Source organism: Falco biarmicus, chromosome 4 (assembly GCF_023638135.1).
Source record: "Falco biarmicus isolate bFalBia1 chromosome 4, bFalBia1.pri, whole genome shotgun sequence".
Classification (NCBI taxonomy): Eukaryota; Metazoa; Chordata; class Aves; order Falconiformes; family Falconidae; genus Falco; species Falco biarmicus.
In genome coordinates, this window is record NC_079291.1 from 75237927 (window position 1) to 75253701 (window position 15775).

Consider the following 15775-nt stretch of genomic DNA (forward strand, 5'->3'; position numbering starts at 1 on the left):
TACTGGTTCTACTCCCTCTCTTTGCTTTCACTTGAATGCTTCTGCTGGGAAGCACCGTGTGCATGGCCAGAGCAGAATGCCCTCCTTCTAGGAATTTAGCGAAGCCTCTTGCCTCAGGGAAATGTTTATTTGGTGGAAATTCTGTGGGATATTTTTTTCTTTACATGCTATAATGAATGAGTGAATGGTATGGAGCAGAGTCACAGCAAGGCAGAACCACACAGAGACCTGAGAGCTGATGGGGAGCCAGGAATCCAGTGTCTCTGCCTTGACGAGGCAACTTGCAACGCTTTCGTGACGGTGTGGGGAGGCAAGGCTCCCATGACACTTACTTAGTATGGCAGTTCCTTTTGGGTGTAAGAGCTGTGGTTTACTCTTTTTTTTTTTTTTTTTAATTATTATTTTTTTTTATTTTATTTTTGTGTGTGTGTTGGGACTGTCTTGCTGAAGATGGTGGGGATGGTATAAAAACTGTTAATCTTGTACAGAACAACTGAATAAATCGTTTCAAAGTTTCCAAAATGCTTTTTCCCATCTCCTTACCTCTAGAGTTTCATGACTTTGTTTTCAGGAGTTTGTGTTTCAGCTTGGATGATCATCTCTTGATCATCTGTTTCTTGAGTGAATTACTGATTTACTGGTTTTAACTAAAGGCTCTTACATGGTAAGTAAATTGCAGCTTTGTTTCTAGCCATTGTGGTGGTAGAATTTCATATTCTCATTCAGTGTGCTCCTCACGAAGCATGAAGCTGACATCTGGAAGGAACATGTGGGGTTCAGACCCTGGAGCCACGGCGTTATCCTGCACGATCCTTTCAGTAGCAAAGGTAAAATAACGATGTTAATCCCCAAAGCCAGGGTGGATGTGCAGTGAGTGCTTACAGCTGCTTTTGTTGGTGACAGAATTTACTGGGGATTGGGTATTAGCTGGGATTTGGGGAAAAGAAATGAACATGCTCTAGGTGTGGAAGCCCCTGGTGCCATCCCAGTGCACTTCCCTGTTTCCTGCAGCTGTAGACCTGTTCATTATTAGCAGCATTAGATGGGAGTGAACTGCACTTAGTCCCAACTCTAATGCTGCTTCAGCAATTTCCCTCTTGGAAAAGGGTCAACAGCTAAAATGAACAGGTTTTTTGTTTGTTTGTGTGTTGTTTTGTTTTTTTTTTTTAAACTTTGACTCTGAAATGGCATCTTCTTGTAAAGCCAAAGATCGAGAGGCTGGCATTATTAATAAAGAAAAACCAGCTGCTGATTGGAACCACTGCATTTTTATTTTGTACTATAAATAGAATTCCCCTCTATTTCCCATTCCCTTACACAAGTAAATGAAACATGTAGCTGCATGTAACTCCATCCAGTAAAATACCAGCACAAATGGCTTTTAACCATGAGGTAAGCTAACTGTGTTTCGAAGGCACTCTGCGTTTCATTACAGCTGCATGCTTTACACTACCCTTTTGCGTTCGGCAATACTGCCATCTCTTCACATACTTCTTGTTGACCTCAGTGGTATGTGAATGCTCCTCCTGGATCTACGGCTGATGCCATCAAATTAAATCTGCTTCGCTCTTCCCCAGCAGCATAGGCACGTAGGTGAACAAAATGATGGTGTTTTGGTATTGATGTGGTGATTCTGCATTGTGATGTGTAGCACACCTTTGTTTTTACAGAGCTGGTTTTCTCAGAGGACGATCCCATCATTTAGTCGGTTGTCCACGATGAAACTGGCTTACCAACATGCAGCTGACGTACCCAGCTCCTGCTGGTCACCTCGGAGTCATCTTGACCTTCAGTCTCTCTAACGAACTGCTGTACGTAGCTTTTTATGCGAGTACGTGAGTATATGTTGAGGAAACTGCAGGTTCTGCTGGGTGTTTGGACTTCAGGTACTTCACTGTCCTGAGGCTTTTTGTCTTGGTTTTTGTTAGGTTGAGGGATTAAGTAGGGATGAAGAGGGGGGAGAAGATTTTGCTGTAGTCCCAACAAACGTCTTTTCCACTACTGGTGGTGCTTTTCTGCAGTGTATGACAGCAAGCAGTGCGGCGGTGCAGCGTGGCTGGGGCAGAGGCTCTAGCATTTTGGAAGACTCAAAGGAGGGCGAGGATTTGCAGTGATCTGGTAGTCTAACAAGTCGCACAGCTCTGACTAGCTGCTCTTGAGAGAAGTGTCTAAAGTGGAGGGAGCGCTGTGTAATTACTTCCAGACACCAAGACTGCCAGCTCCTGGATTGACATCTCCTTGTTGAGGTAACTGTTGTACTGAGCCGTGGTTAGCCTTCCACTCTTCAAGGCATCCTCAATTGAGAATTCCCTGCCAGACTTCCTGTCGAGGATCACAGATGATTCCCCGTTGGGACCCTTTATGGAGATCTCCTCCCAGTCGCATTCCTGACTCTTAAGTTTGACAAACAAGCTCCATTCAATGAGGCCAAGCACATGAGCTTCCTCCGGAGACATTTCTTTTCCTGTGTCGGGGTCGATGACCACAATGGAGCGCCTCAGGTGGTTCTCTCTTTGTTCCCTCTTGATAGCCACTGTCTTGAGGCGATTCTGGAGCTGCTCGATCTCTGCATCTTTTTCTCTGGACAACTGCTTCAGATCGTCCAACTCTCTTTCCAAAGCTTGGAATCTGGAGTCCAGGCTTATTCCACTGTCCATGTGGGTCATGTTTCTCAAATCCCGAGCTTCTGTTGCTGTGAGTTCAATCTCTGACTGCAGTCTCCTTGTTTCCATCAGCAGGTTCTGTTTCTCAAGGTGCAGTTTGTGGTTTTCCTCCCTGAGTAAGTCTAGCTCCTTTGATGACTTGGAGTTGTTGAATTCCACCTCAGACAGCCTGGTTTCGAGGCGGTTGATATCTGCATCTAGCTCCCTCTTACGCCTGCTTTCCTCCTCCAGATTGCTCTTCAGCTTTTGAATCTCATATTCCGTGTCTCCTTTGTCCACTTGGACACTCTCTGAAAAGACCACTTTCTCCTTGACCTCCATCTTCTCCAAAGAAAGGAGCCTCTTTCTCAGGGCTTCTAGTTCGGTTTGCAAGACTTGTCTCCGGTGCTTCTCTTCTTCTAGCTCCAGCTTGAGGAGGGAGTGCTCCTTTTCTTGCTGGGGATCTTGCTGAAGGATCACTTTCTGTTTCACAGTCACTCGTTCTGTTGTCTCTCTCTCCTGTTCTTCCAAGTCATTTAACCTGATCTTCAGCCTCTGCACCTCCAGTTCAGCCTCTCTGCGGGCCTGTCTCTCTTTCTCAAGTTCTTCTAGCTGACGCTCTAGCTCAGACCGCCTCCTCTGCAGCTTGCGGAGTTCTTCACGGAGGCAGTCTATTTGCTTCAACTCGCTCTCGATGCTCTGAGAGAAGGAGTTGACTTCAGCTTTCAAGGTGGGGTCTTGCTCGTACTTCACTACTTCCTGTTGGACCACTTTCTCCTTCACCTGGAAAAGTTCCTCCTCTTTCTGTCGTACTTTTTCTTCTTGGAGTAGCCGCTCCCTCTCCAGGTCAATGTGTTTCATCTGTTCATCTGCTAGCTGCACTCTCAGAGACTCCACCTCCTCTCTGGTCTTGGGGTCTTCCCGAAACTGCAGAATTTCTTGCACAACTTCCTTCATATGCACTTGAGGTTTGGTATCTTTCAAAGCTTGTATCTCTTGTTTCAGCTGGTAGATCTCAAGGTCCGCTCTTTCAATTGCTGCTGTTCTTTCTATGATTTCCTCCCGGAGTCGCTGTAGCTCCTTTTCGGTTTCTGGGTCATTCTTGTACTTAATGACCTCCTTAATGACTTCTTTGACTTCTACCAGTGGCCCTCTGTTCCTCAGAGCAGCCAGCTCATTCTGGCAGGTCTTCAGCTGTTCATCGCCACCTCGGTATCTCCTCTCCTGCTCTACCAGCTCCAAACGAAGGTTGGCAACTTCATTTTCAGCCTTGGGATCTGGGCGCACAATCTCACGCACTTTCTCATGGACGACCACCTTGGCGTTCTCTTCCTCCAGCAGCTGGATCTTCCTGAGCAGTTCAGCCTTTTCGCGCTCGTTGGAACGACCCTTGGACTTCTCATCTTCATACTGGCGCCGGAGCTCATTCACCTCTCTCTCAATGGCTAAGTCTTTCTCTACCTTCAGCACCTCCTTGACAGTAATTTTGCCCTCGGCAATGGCCCGTTCCTTCTCAAGACGTTTGAGTTTGTCCTGGAGGAAGCTGAGCTCTTCCTCGTGCTTCTGCCGGAGGGCACTCTCCCTCTGCTTGTTCTCTTGCAACATCTGGAATTCCATCTCCAGCTGGGGATCATTCTGCAGCTTCAGCACCTCCTTCTCTGTTACTTTCTCCTGCTCCTTGTTCTTCTCACTGGACAGCACAGCAATTTGTTGGCGTAAAAGGATGACTTCATTCTCTCTGGTTCCCTCCTGCCTCCTGAGCTCTTCCAGTTCTTCCTTGAGCTTCAGGATTTCATCAGCTTGAGCCTTATCTTGTTCAATACGCAGTACCTCTTTAACTATGTACTCCTGCCCTCCTTCCCTCTTCTCGTGCTCCAGAACACGCAGCCTGGTTTTAAGAGCCTCCAGCTCATCCTGGAGCACCTGGTTCTTGCGCTGCTCTTCTGCCAGGTTTTGCTGCAGCTTGTGGAAGCTCTCCTCCAGCTGAGGGTCAGGCACTTTCTTCAGCAGTTCTTTCTTAATAACAGTTTCTTGGGGCTTCTGGTTTTGCAGGTGGACAATGTTGTTCTGAATGGCTTTGATCTCTGCTTCTAGCTGTTGCCGACGCTGAGTCTCATCTTCAAGCTCTTTCTTCAACTTCCAGACTTCTTCCACGGGCCTTACGGACTTCTTGGTCTGGACAAAGTCTTGTGTCACTTGAACCTCTGGTTGCTGTTGTTGAAAAAAGAACGTGTAGTCAAAAAACCCCAAATAATCATACCTTTGGTGCTTATTTTCAGTGCCTCCTGTGACAAAACGACAGGAGGATGCTGAGCTTGGTTAATGGAGGTTGCCTGTTGCAAACACTGAACAGGGGGTATATGCAAACAGGCTGCTCTTGGACTGCTCTGTGGATTTCCAGCCTAAGAAATGCTTTCTGCACTGCCTGTTGCTGCCAGGACAAAGCCTTTAGCCTCGAAGGACACCATTCTGGTGTGGGTTTGGGAAATGATGGGGAGCTTCCTAGGGCAAGTGGGAGATGGGACTGGGGGAGAGCAGAAGGGTTGTCTATCTGATTGAAGTGTCTGCTGCTTAATGATTCTGGGGGCACAAGACACTAGCTAGATTGGTTTCCAGTTCCAATTGTAATAGCAAAGGCAAGCGTGTGTGTTGTTTATGCAACTGTCCTTTGAGTATTGTGTTGCCCCTGATGGCCACTTACCTGCCGCAGGAGGCTCTGAGCGAATTCCAGATTCTGCAGCCTCTGTTTGTTCACAGCATTCACTTCAGTGAACCTGGCTGCCAGAACAGCTTCCTACGGAACAAAAACGTGTTGAGAAGAGATGGTGGAACCAGGGGTGCTTGTTCAAGATTCGCTGAATAGAAACAACAGGCCCTAAAGAAGTAACCCTGGGTGCTCTTCTAAAAACCTTCTACAGCAGTGATCTGCCACACTTTGGGGGAGGAGGAGTGATTCTCGTGGGCGTGCAGTCATGTACATTCCCTACTCAAGGTCTGCAAAAAGAGATGCAGGCGAGGAAGAGCTGGGTGGGCACTTCTGCCTGCCTGCTGGGCAGGGTGCGTTTGAGGCAGGCAGCAAACACCTCCCGTGTAAATAAGTAACCTGTGGCCTGCTGTCGGTGGGTATTTCTGTCTAGGATGCAGTCTTTGGCGGTGAAATCTCCCTCTCTGCTTGAAAGTCTGGAGAGGGGGGAAAACCTTTCTGGTTTTTCACTTTACTCCCCTCACCTTTCTCCCCTTCAGAAAGTGTTAAATCCAGCTTTTTCCCTCTCTCATTCTGGCCAGGCCAGCCCATCCCAAAGAAATTGATGGGTTAAGAATGATAGAAAATCCCTTCCTCCCCCCATCCTCTGCAGTCCCCTCTGGACCAAGGTCGCTGACACTAAATATAACTGCTGGGCCCAGGGTCCCATAAGCTGCCATCTGCTCCAGCTCTCTGCAGGCTGCCCCTTACTTACCTCCTCTTTCACTTTCGCGGCTGGAGACTGGAGCCTGGGCTTCTTGCTCATGTACCCATTCCGGCCGTTCTCTAGGTCAAGGATGGACCGGAGCTTCTCAGCTTCCAGCTCATAGTCCTGTGGGAAGAAGTTCCCAGGACAGTGAGATTACTGAGGCCCCGTCACACACAGGTGCCTCCAAAACACTGACTTTAATGCCTTCTTCCCTTGACCTGTGCTTTAGGGAAGCTGCTGAGGCTGGTGGGACACGGAGACCTCCCAGCAGGTCCTGGGCTGGCTGCTGCCCTGTGGCTGTAACCGCACAGTGGCAGGTGGGGGCTGGCTGTTCGGTTACTGATGCTGGGCTTGGAATGGAAACCCTCCTCCCCCAGACTATAAATCTGAGCTACCTGCCGTGCTAACGGCCACATGATGTTTATGCTACAGTAGATACAACCTGGTTTTAGCTCATCGGTTGACAGAGCAAGGGCACTAGGCTTTCTTTAGGTGACTCCTTGCAGGATGTAGGGGATCCTGCCCCTCTACTCCGCTCTGGTGAGACCCCCCTGTGGTGCTGCCTCCAGCTCTGGGGGCCCCAGCATAGGAAAGACATGGACCTGTTGGAGCGGGTCCACAGGAGGCCACAAAGATGATCAGAGTGTGGAACACCTGTGCTATAAGCAAAGGCTGGGAGAGTTGGGGCTGCTCAGCCTGGAGAAGAGAAGGCTCTCGGAGACCTTCTTGTGGCCTTTTGGTACTTAAAGGGGGCTTGTTAGAAAGGTGGGGACAGACGTGTTAGCAGGGCCTGTAGCAATGGGACAAGGGACAATGGTTTTAAACTAGAAGAGGGTTGATTCCGACTCGATGTAAGGAAGAAACTTTTTACGCTGAGGGTGGTGAGACACTGGCACAGGCTGCCCAGGGAGGTGGTGGATGCCCCGTCCCTGGACACATTCAGGGTCAGGCTGGATGGGGCTCTGGGCAGCCTGATCCAGTGCAAGGTGTCCCTGCTCCTGCAGGGGGGCTGGACGAGGTGGCCTTTGATGGTCCCTTCCAACCCAACCCTTTTGTGTGATTCTGTGTTAGTGTCCCACCAGCAGAATTGCAGTCCTTACCTTCACTGCCTGCTGGTATTGCTGAGCTGTGGCAGAGACCTCCTGCACCTCCTGTTCCTTGCTTGCGATGTCACTGAGGAGCGCCTGGCATGCACAGAGATACGCGTCAGAGGGAACACGACATCCAAATGCACCATTCAGCCTTTTGGAGGGTTGCCATTAAAATTGCAACACTGAGAATTGGAACCTTCTCAAGCTGCCCTGCTGCATGTAAACAAGGCACGGACAGTGGGACCTTATAGCATAAAAATAAATAAAGCTAATAAGCATTTATATTTTTCTATTTTATGTTCAGGAGCTAGCTATGTTCTATTCCTTTTAGTGTTGTTCCTTCTCCTTTCCCTGGGAAGCCAAGGGTGCTCTCGGAAATAATTACCGCTTGGTTCTTCAGCTTCATTTCCACTTGCTGGATGTTGTCGGTCTCCTGTGGCTCGTAGTTGGGTATGTTACACAGGAACTGGTTGACTTTGTCGTAGTTGGCACGGTAGTTGGAATAGGCACTTCTTGCTTTCTGCAGGGTCTGTGTTCTGTGGGGGAAATCAGCTCAGCTTCAGCACTGTCACATCTCCTGCGTTTTCTGCAAACCCCTCTTAACCTGTCCCTGCTTCCCCTGCTCCCTAAAGACAAGAGATTTGAGTCAGCTGTTCCCTTGCTAAAGCTCTTGTTGCTGTTGTAAGAGCACTTAATCCTAAAGGCTGCCCAGACCTACCCACCCAGTGGATGCCAGGAACCTTTCTCCTCCTCCCTAGACCTCCCTGGAAGCCCTTCTGCAACTCCCTGTTCCATGATGGTGTGCCTTTTCCAGATTCAGTGTGGTTCCAGCTCCACTGTAAATATCCCAGCTCAATCCTGTCCTGGAGTCTTACCTGTGGTCAATTTGCTTGCTGAGGTTGTTGAAGCGCTGGTTGAGTTTGTAGAGCTCGGCTTCCTGCCGTTCAATGTCTGGGCAGTGCTCCTGGAACTTGCTGGCCAGGGTGTTGGAGCACGTCTTCGTCCTTAACAAGTTCTGCTCTGCTTCATTGAGCAGGAACCTTTTGGACTGGAGCTCGGTGCCCATGGCCTGTGGAAAAAGTAGGAGAGGGATTCTCCGGGGTTGCACACATGCCAGGCTTTTGTCACTGTTCCCTGTTAACTCCAGCCACTCCGCTGGAGCTGCAGAGGATGCTAAGGAATGGCTGGGCTGCAGCAGTGCTATGAGGTGTGGAGAAAAGCCAGTCAGAGGCTTGCAGAGCTTAGGTAGAGCCATCTGGTAAAGCTGATGGGGAGAAAAGCTCGCTCTTGCTCCCTTCTCACCTGCTAACCTTTAAAAGCGTGCAGAACGTTTGGTGCTCCTCATGCACTGGCAGGAACAGGGTTTAAGGCTCGCAACAGCTCCAGAAGGAGCTGTGAAAGCTTTTGCATGCTAGTCCAAACTTGGGGGCTTGATGGAAAAGCTGAAGGAGGACAGAAAATTCTGGCCTTCCTACGGTAGAAGGATTGCTGGTTTTGGCTGGTAGCTTTTTCTAGCAGTGACTATTCTCAAAGCCCTGCTAGTGGCCTGATACTGGAAAGCGATGGACCCACATTGCTTTTCCTAGACCATTTTGTCCTTTGCCATTAGTCCTTTCACCAAACCACAAGTTTTCAACTGGCATTTGGTTTCTGGTTTGGGGAAGGGGGAACAGTTTGCATCTAAAGTAGGTGTGGATCGCTGCAGTTAACCCGAGGTCCCATCTCCAGCTGTGGGAGACCATCCCTTTACTAACTGGTGGAAACTTGTGAGTTGAGCAGCTGTTACCCCAGCTTTTGGAAAGTGGTTTTTCATGTGGAGCATGTCCATAGGGTAGAAATCTGGCTGGAGAAAACACTCACCAGCAGCTCTTCTTTCTTACGGTCTACCACCCGCAAATCCTCTGGTACTGTGTCATCTACGACCAGCTTGTTCTCGTAGGTAGACAGCAAGTCTCGGCCTTGTTGGAGGCTCCTCTCAAGGTGTGTGGCCACCTCCACTCTGTATGGACACAAGAGGAAAGGTGTTTCAGCCTGCCCGCACCTATCTCCTGCAGGATCCTACGTTGTGACTTAAGCCATGACTGACTTCTCTTGGGCAGCGCTGAGCAGCTGGACCACGCGGTCGTACTTCTTGTTGGTGTTCTCCACCTTGTTCTTTACCAAGGTGGCACTGCCAGTGTTTGGCACAGATTCGATGAAGGCCTCGCATTCCTGGATCTTCCTCGTTTTCTCGGGTTCAATGCGACGGACCTCGTTGGTGATGTTCTGTGGTAGGAATAAAGCCATTATAGGAGCTGAACTAAACCTTGTGGCTACAAAGAAGCTGACCCTTGGCTGCCCAGTGTGAGAAGGGAGGGAGGTCAGGGCTGAGGGCTTGTGTTTGATGGCAGATGTCTTTCAGTCCCATAGGGGACAAAAGGATATTTTCTGCTGACTTTCTGATGACTTGTATCTCTTCTGGGGCAGGCTAGCTAGCCCTTAACAAGGAAATTGTGGCTGGGGAGCGGTTCCCAGCAGCTCTAGCTCTGTCACAAATGTGCTGGACTCATCTGGACCACTGGGCTTTGCAGCCTGATGGAGGAACGCTTGCCTGGATGTCAAAGCGCTGCAGGCAGTTGGGGCAATTTGCTTTCACTTGTGGTGGCACCTGGATTTTGATGTAGCCCTTGGCAGGTGATGTAACCAGGACCTGAACTTCCTCCTAAACCGAAGGAGGTTTGTGGCATGGAGCCTGGCTTAATTAGGGGTCTGAAGGAGAGGAAAGGAGCAGGATGCTATGCTACCAGCAATGGGGCTTGGCGGAGCAGGTCCACAAGGAGAAACAATGCCCTGGACCATAAGTGTTTTCCTGCTCCTTTCTGAGCAGGTGATGGTGGTGGCAATGGTAACATCCCTGCTGTGCTCAGACTGCAGGCAGGATCAAAACCTGAGGGCTCCCCTCTCCTCCCCATAGCCTGCGCTCTGCAGTCGTCACCTTTTTCCCATTCAACCTTTCTGTGACTGAACTGAACCAGCAGCAGGGCAAGGGTGTTTGACTTCTGAGGCTGCTTAAAGGGCTGCTCCCCATCTCCACTGGAAGAAGCAACTAGCTGTAAGCATCATCCCTGCATGCTCCTGGGCTCAGGGAGTGTTTACAGCACCCAGCATACTCAGGACCACCCTGGAGACCCCCTGGGACCACAGTCCTTGCATGGCACCATCTGTCTCCTTCCACAGCCCTGTACCTTCAGGTCCTTGGAGCGCTCAGTGCTGTCCTGCACAGCCCGGCTCTGCTCCAGCGGTGGACGGAGATTTGCTGTTATTGCTTTCTCCTGCTTGTCCAGGTCGCTGTTCACTTTCTCCAGCCCTGCCAGAAGCTGGCGTCCCCGAACTGACGCAGCATCTGGATAACGAGGGGGGAGCAGGTCAGAGCCAGCTGGAAGCTGGGTCTAGGCTCAGTCCCACCAGTGAGTGCAAAACCCACATCCCCCTCTGTTCCCTGTGCCCTGGCTGCTCTGTACCACGAGCATCCCAACACTGTTGTCCCCAGGACCCTTAGGAGATGTGAAGCTCTCTGTGATGTACCCCCAGGATCAGCCACTACCTAAGCTCAAGGCCACAGCAGCTTTTTTATGCCCTAAGCTGCCCTTCCTGAGCCACACCTCCAATGCTGTCTGCCTTCAGCCCCTCGTAGCGCTGCTGGAGGATGTTCTTGCAGTTGGCCGTCTTCTCCTTCACGGTCACATAGCGATCTGCAATTCTGCAAAACGGGACAGTGTTGGCATGAGGTCGGAGTCAGGCTCTTGGCCCCTTTATCACGCTGGTGCTGCTCTGGGAAGGAGGGGCAGCTCTGGAGGGGCTTGTGGGACCTGGCCCCTCCAGGCAGCCATGGAGCAAGTGGGGGACAGGTGCCTTTGCCCCACACTGGCAAAGGGGTCAAGCAGCATCTGCACTGGAGGGGTGAAAGCAGGGGAGAGGCAGCAAAGGCAGGTACCTGCCTGCTGAGGGAGGGGTGGGCAGTTCCCCGGCTGCAGTGGCCCCCCGGAAGAGGGGGGACCTGGCTCTGAGCTGGCCCCACTTTGCCAGGTGGGATCGTGTGTGCAAGCAGGAAGGTGCAGGTATCCCTCCTGGAGGAAGCCTGAGGCTTCCCTGCGGGAGTCAGGGCAGGAGCCCCCTGCCAGCGCTGCCAGACGGGGGATGCAGTGCTGGTGGCAGGGCCTGGGGCTGCTGGGAGCCAGTGGAAAGGCTGCTGGGGCAGCGAGAGGGTCCGGCAGGGGGCACGTACTGGTCTGCCAGCGCCATTGCTTCTGCGTCAGGCGGGGGGATCATGAAGCAGACCCCTGGGGCCCTGATCTTGTCTCCTGAGCTGTCTGCCACTTCCCAGATGTCTCCGCTGTTCTTCTGCAGGGTGTAGTGGGCTCCTCGGTTTATCTGGCCCTGGGGGACAGGAACCGGTCACAGCAGCAGGTCAGGAACCATCACCTGCCCTGCTCCGCACCAGCAGCCCCGGGAGCCACTCTTGGGGGGCAGGACCAGCATAACCTCTAGTCCCTCCTCTTGGCAGCCCTCACTTCTCCAAGTGTCTGCTGCTTGCCAAAGGCTCATGTGCCTGCTCCTCCCTCCCCCGACCCTCCAGGTATGAAGCCATGCCTCCTTTTTGCAACAGCCAAGGCGAGTGAATTCCCACTAGGGCAGAGATGAGAAGGCGTTCCCAAGGCTGTGCTGCGGCTTTCCACTTCGGAGAGGCTGGCAGCTGAGTCAGCCCGAGCTGCTCGCTCCTTTCCAGGCCCCCACCGCTCCCGTGGTGTCTGCCGGCTTCGCTGTCCCATCCCTTTGGTCAGCTGTGCAGTCCTGCAAAGACTGATACCGGGATGGGGGGATCCTGCCGGGACTGTGCAAGTGATGGTGAGCTTCTTTGATCAGAAACGTGCCTGGACACCTTTATTGTCCTAGCACAGGGAGCGTGGGAATGGGACACAGCTAGGCTGTTGCAACCTCCTGAAGGGCGTGCAATAGGCACGGTGTCTGCAGGGCAGATAGAGGCTGTGTTTCCCCCAGACCCCTCCTGCACTGCTCCTCCTGAGCTGTCAAACCTGCTTTCCCACTGGGGTGAGCACTCCTCTTGTCTCTGCTGTGGGAGACATCGCTCCTTCCCCACGTGCCAATGCCATCCCCAGTGCTCAGCAGGAGACAGTCCCCAGCAGCACCTCTGTGTTGTTCGAGGGATGAGGGAGCTGTTACCTGCTCGCCTTCGTACTCGCAGAGAGCCTCCACGGGGACGGGCTGGAGCGGCATCTCACGGCGGTACCGCAGAGGCAGGATGTGCTGGCTGCGCTCCTGCAGGGACTTCACCACTGCCTCATACTTGTTCAAGGCCTTCTCCTGGTCCTAGCACAGGGCAACAACCAAAACCAGTAGGCAAATGGGGGAAGAACAAGCTTCTGGGCTCTCTAAGCTGGGGAGGAGCACATAACCATGCCAGGACAGACTGTGGCTTCTTTTTTGCTTATGCTAGTGAAAATGGCTCCTGGGTCCTGCTCTACAGCTGTTGTGTTTCTATGCCAAGTGCTCCTGCACTCTCCTGCTCACTTTTGCAGCCAGGACTGCAGCTGGGACTGTGCCCTGGCACTAGCCACCAGGCATCGACAGGTGTTCCCTGCTGTGTGGTCCACATCTGTGTGGCTGCACGTTGATGGATAGCACCGTTCCCAGCCATCAGCTCTAATTAGAGCCCTGTGACGAGGCTTGCTGTCAGTTGCTCTATTTCTAGCTGCGCAGGTGGGTATCCCGTAACATTGAGTGGGACGGAGCATGAAGGAGGAGAGGGATGGCTCTCAGGAAGAGCTATCGGCTGTCCCAGGACATGTGCATCATCTGGGCTTGCTGCAGCATGCTTGGGCTTGGGCTGGGCCAGGCCAGCGGCTCAGCTCAGCACAGCCCTTCCCAAGTGGGCGATCTCGCAGCCCAGCTCTCGGCAGCACAGCAAGTTCCACAACCTCCTCTGGCAGCAGGTCTAATTATGCTCCCACCCTTAATCAGCGCTAACTCAATGAAAGAACAAATAAAAACCAGCCCAGTGAGCAATTATGTTGCTATGGGAGAGGCAATCTCTAGCTAGAGGGGAAGGAAGAGTCGGGTGAAGGCCAGGCAGCATGATCCTGCTGCCTGCCATGGAGAAAGCTGGGCTAGATGCCTGCATGGGCAGGGATGCCCCTCCATTGATGCCACAGGGATGCTGGCTCCCGCTGCTGCCTCCCCTGTGGTCCTGCCTCCGCCAATACTCACATCCAGCTCCCGCAGGAGAGACTCGAGCTGGTATCTGTCCTTGAACTCTGGGCTGAATTTTTGGTCCAGGTCTGTATCCACCTTCTTCAAGAGCTCCTGGGCATCCTTAGTGTCTTTCTGAAACTGGAGAAAGGCAGTCTCTTGTGAGAGAGGGTCCTGCTGAAACATGGAACGGACCCACCCCAGCACCCTGGTCCTTGCACTGCCTACAGCATCGATGGTCACCAGGAGCTACAATGGGCACCTAGACACCCAGAAGTATATGGAGAGAGGCAAGGCATCACTATTTCCCACGCTCAGGACAGCAGATCTAGGGGAAAGACAACCAGTGGCAGCTTATTGCATGGTCATCTCCTGCAGAGTTGTAAAATCCCCCCTTTCCCTGCCTTCTATTTTGTTTCACTTGGACAGCATCATGATGGTGCGTGGTGTCTCCATTGCCAGCGCCCAGGAGAAAGCAGAGCCAAGCCCTTCCACACACAAACCACCCCCTGGGGCGGTTATTCTGGCAGATACCCACAAAAGGCACTGCCTGGGCTGGGCACCACAGTTCAGCTTTGGCAACAGACTCATCATGTCAACACGCCCAGGCTGTGGGAGAGGAATCCAGCCCAACCTGCTTCCCAGCAGAGCCTCCCTGGCTGTCAGATGCAATTTATCCAGCAGACATCCGTCTGCCGAGCTCAGCTGGGACGCTGAGCCATGGCGCAGGGCTCCCTGGGGGGCCAGCTCTGCTTTCTGCAGGTGCAGTTTCCCCACTTGGACCTGTTCCGCTTCCGAGTGGAGCATGTGAGGTCTCCCCATGCCTTGTTTTGGGGGTGAGGTGCCTCTGCGAGATACTTCTGCTGTCCTGCAGGCAGAGAGGCCAGCGCCAGACTGCAGCTCTGGAACCTCGGCACTGGAGCGGATGCTCTTTGCACGTCATGCTTTAGCCAAACAATTACTGACGTGTGGTGCTTGAACAATTATGACTTTTGCTTTGTCAGCTCAGGGTGGCCCTCCTAGCCTTAAAAGCCCTGTAGACTAGAGGACTCAACCCCTTCTACTGTTCCCAGAGCAGCAGGAGTTTGTTCGTATTCTGGGACCTCCTGCAGCCCACCACCTACTCCCCAGGCTGTGCTGAGTCCTGCTGCCCCCAGGGATCTGGTACCTTGTGGAAGTCCTCCATGAACTTCAGGTGGCTCTCCTCACAGATCAGCAGGTTGAGGTACTCCTTCCAGTCGGCGTGCACTGCCTCGATGTGAGCCTGTGACAGGGGGCGGGAGGGGGGCATCAGCAGGGTGCCCTGTGGTAGGGGGGAGCCTGAGCTGCCCACCAGAATGTACCAGTTTCCATCTTGAGCCAACAGCTCCCTGGCTGCCTCAGAAGCCACCCAGCTGCTCTCAGGTCAGAGCCAGGCTGGGAATACCGGACAGCTAGTCCAAAGCTGGGATGCTCTGGTGGGAGTGTGGGGTTGGAGTAGAAGGAGGTGGCAAATCCTGTTGTCTTATGTCCTTCTTCCCATCAAATGTGGAACTGCCACCATAATTTATCCTTTGTAGGCAGGTACAAGGTAATCGCCACAGGAATGAGGAAGGTGGGAAGAGCTCTTTAGGTTTATCTGGGCTCCTACAATGGTGTTTACACACCTGCAGGTGAAGGAGACTTTTTCCCACTTGGCATCCCAGGAAGTAAAGTCAAGAGTTGCGCTGGCACGAGGTCTCGCATTGGAGAAGGGCTGGGCGAGTCCCCCAAGCTGCAGGGTGGGTGGGTAGGATAGAACCATCCCTGATGCTCACCTCGATGGCATTCTTCCCAGGGTGATTCTGGGTGAGCAGCTGATCTCCATCCGCATGCAGCTTGTTGATGGCCTCCTCCTTCTCCTCCAGCTTCCGGTGGATGAAGTTCTAGATGGAGAGAGGTGAGATACTGATCCCCGCACCAAGAGAGGGACCCTGGCTGCGTCCTACGGCTGAGCTACTCTGAAAGGGCCTGAACAGCCCCACAAGACGGAACGTGTGATGTTCCCCCGCAGCAGCTTTCGCTTTTCCTTCCCTTGCAGATGTTGCTAACAGTGTGACTCTTGCCAAGTGAATGCTGAGGTAAGGGAGAGGAGAACGAGGAAACTGCCGAGCTTCCTCATTGCGTTACCTTTGGCAGGAGGTCAAGACTAACCTTATTATCTGCATGCTATCACCTGTACATCTCAAAGCCCTTCGTGATGGAGTGGGGGAAACTGAGGCACGGGGGAAGGGACGTTCCCTGCCCCCATCCAGCCCCCAGCCTGCTCCTCTGGCTCTGTGCCCCCCTCCCCTGCTGCACAGCACCCAGCCAGCATGGGCCAGGC

General features: G+C 52.5%; 1 protein-coding gene across 1 annotated transcript in view; it reads right to left on the reverse strand.

Moving 5' to 3' along the window:
- Positions 1-369: 369 nt before the first annotated feature.
- The window catches only part of PPL (periplakin), a 28378-nt gene continuing 12972 nt past the window's right edge, over positions 370-15775 (reverse strand). The window contains exons 8-22 of the mRNA XM_056337793.1: positions 15228-15335; positions 14600-14695; positions 13450-13572; positions 12406-12552; positions 11450-11601; positions 10827-10924; positions 10410-10567; positions 9272-9450; positions 9046-9184; positions 8061-8254; positions 7571-7721; positions 7195-7278; positions 6101-6217; positions 5344-5436; positions 370-4853 (exon numbers count right to left, since the gene is read on the reverse strand). Coding sequence (XP_056193768.1) covers positions 2169-4853; positions 5344-5436; positions 6101-6217; positions 7195-7278; positions 7571-7721; positions 8061-8254; positions 9046-9184; positions 9272-9450; positions 10410-10567; positions 10827-10924; positions 11450-11601; positions 12406-12552; positions 13450-13572; positions 14600-14695; positions 15228-15335 — 4524 coding nt within the window. The 3' untranslated portion in view covers positions 370-2168. The remainder of the gene's footprint in view (positions 4854-5343; positions 5437-6100; positions 6218-7194; positions 7279-7570; positions 7722-8060; positions 8255-9045; positions 9185-9271; positions 9451-10409; positions 10568-10826; positions 10925-11449; positions 11602-12405; positions 12553-13449; positions 13573-14599; positions 14696-15227; positions 15336-15775) is intronic.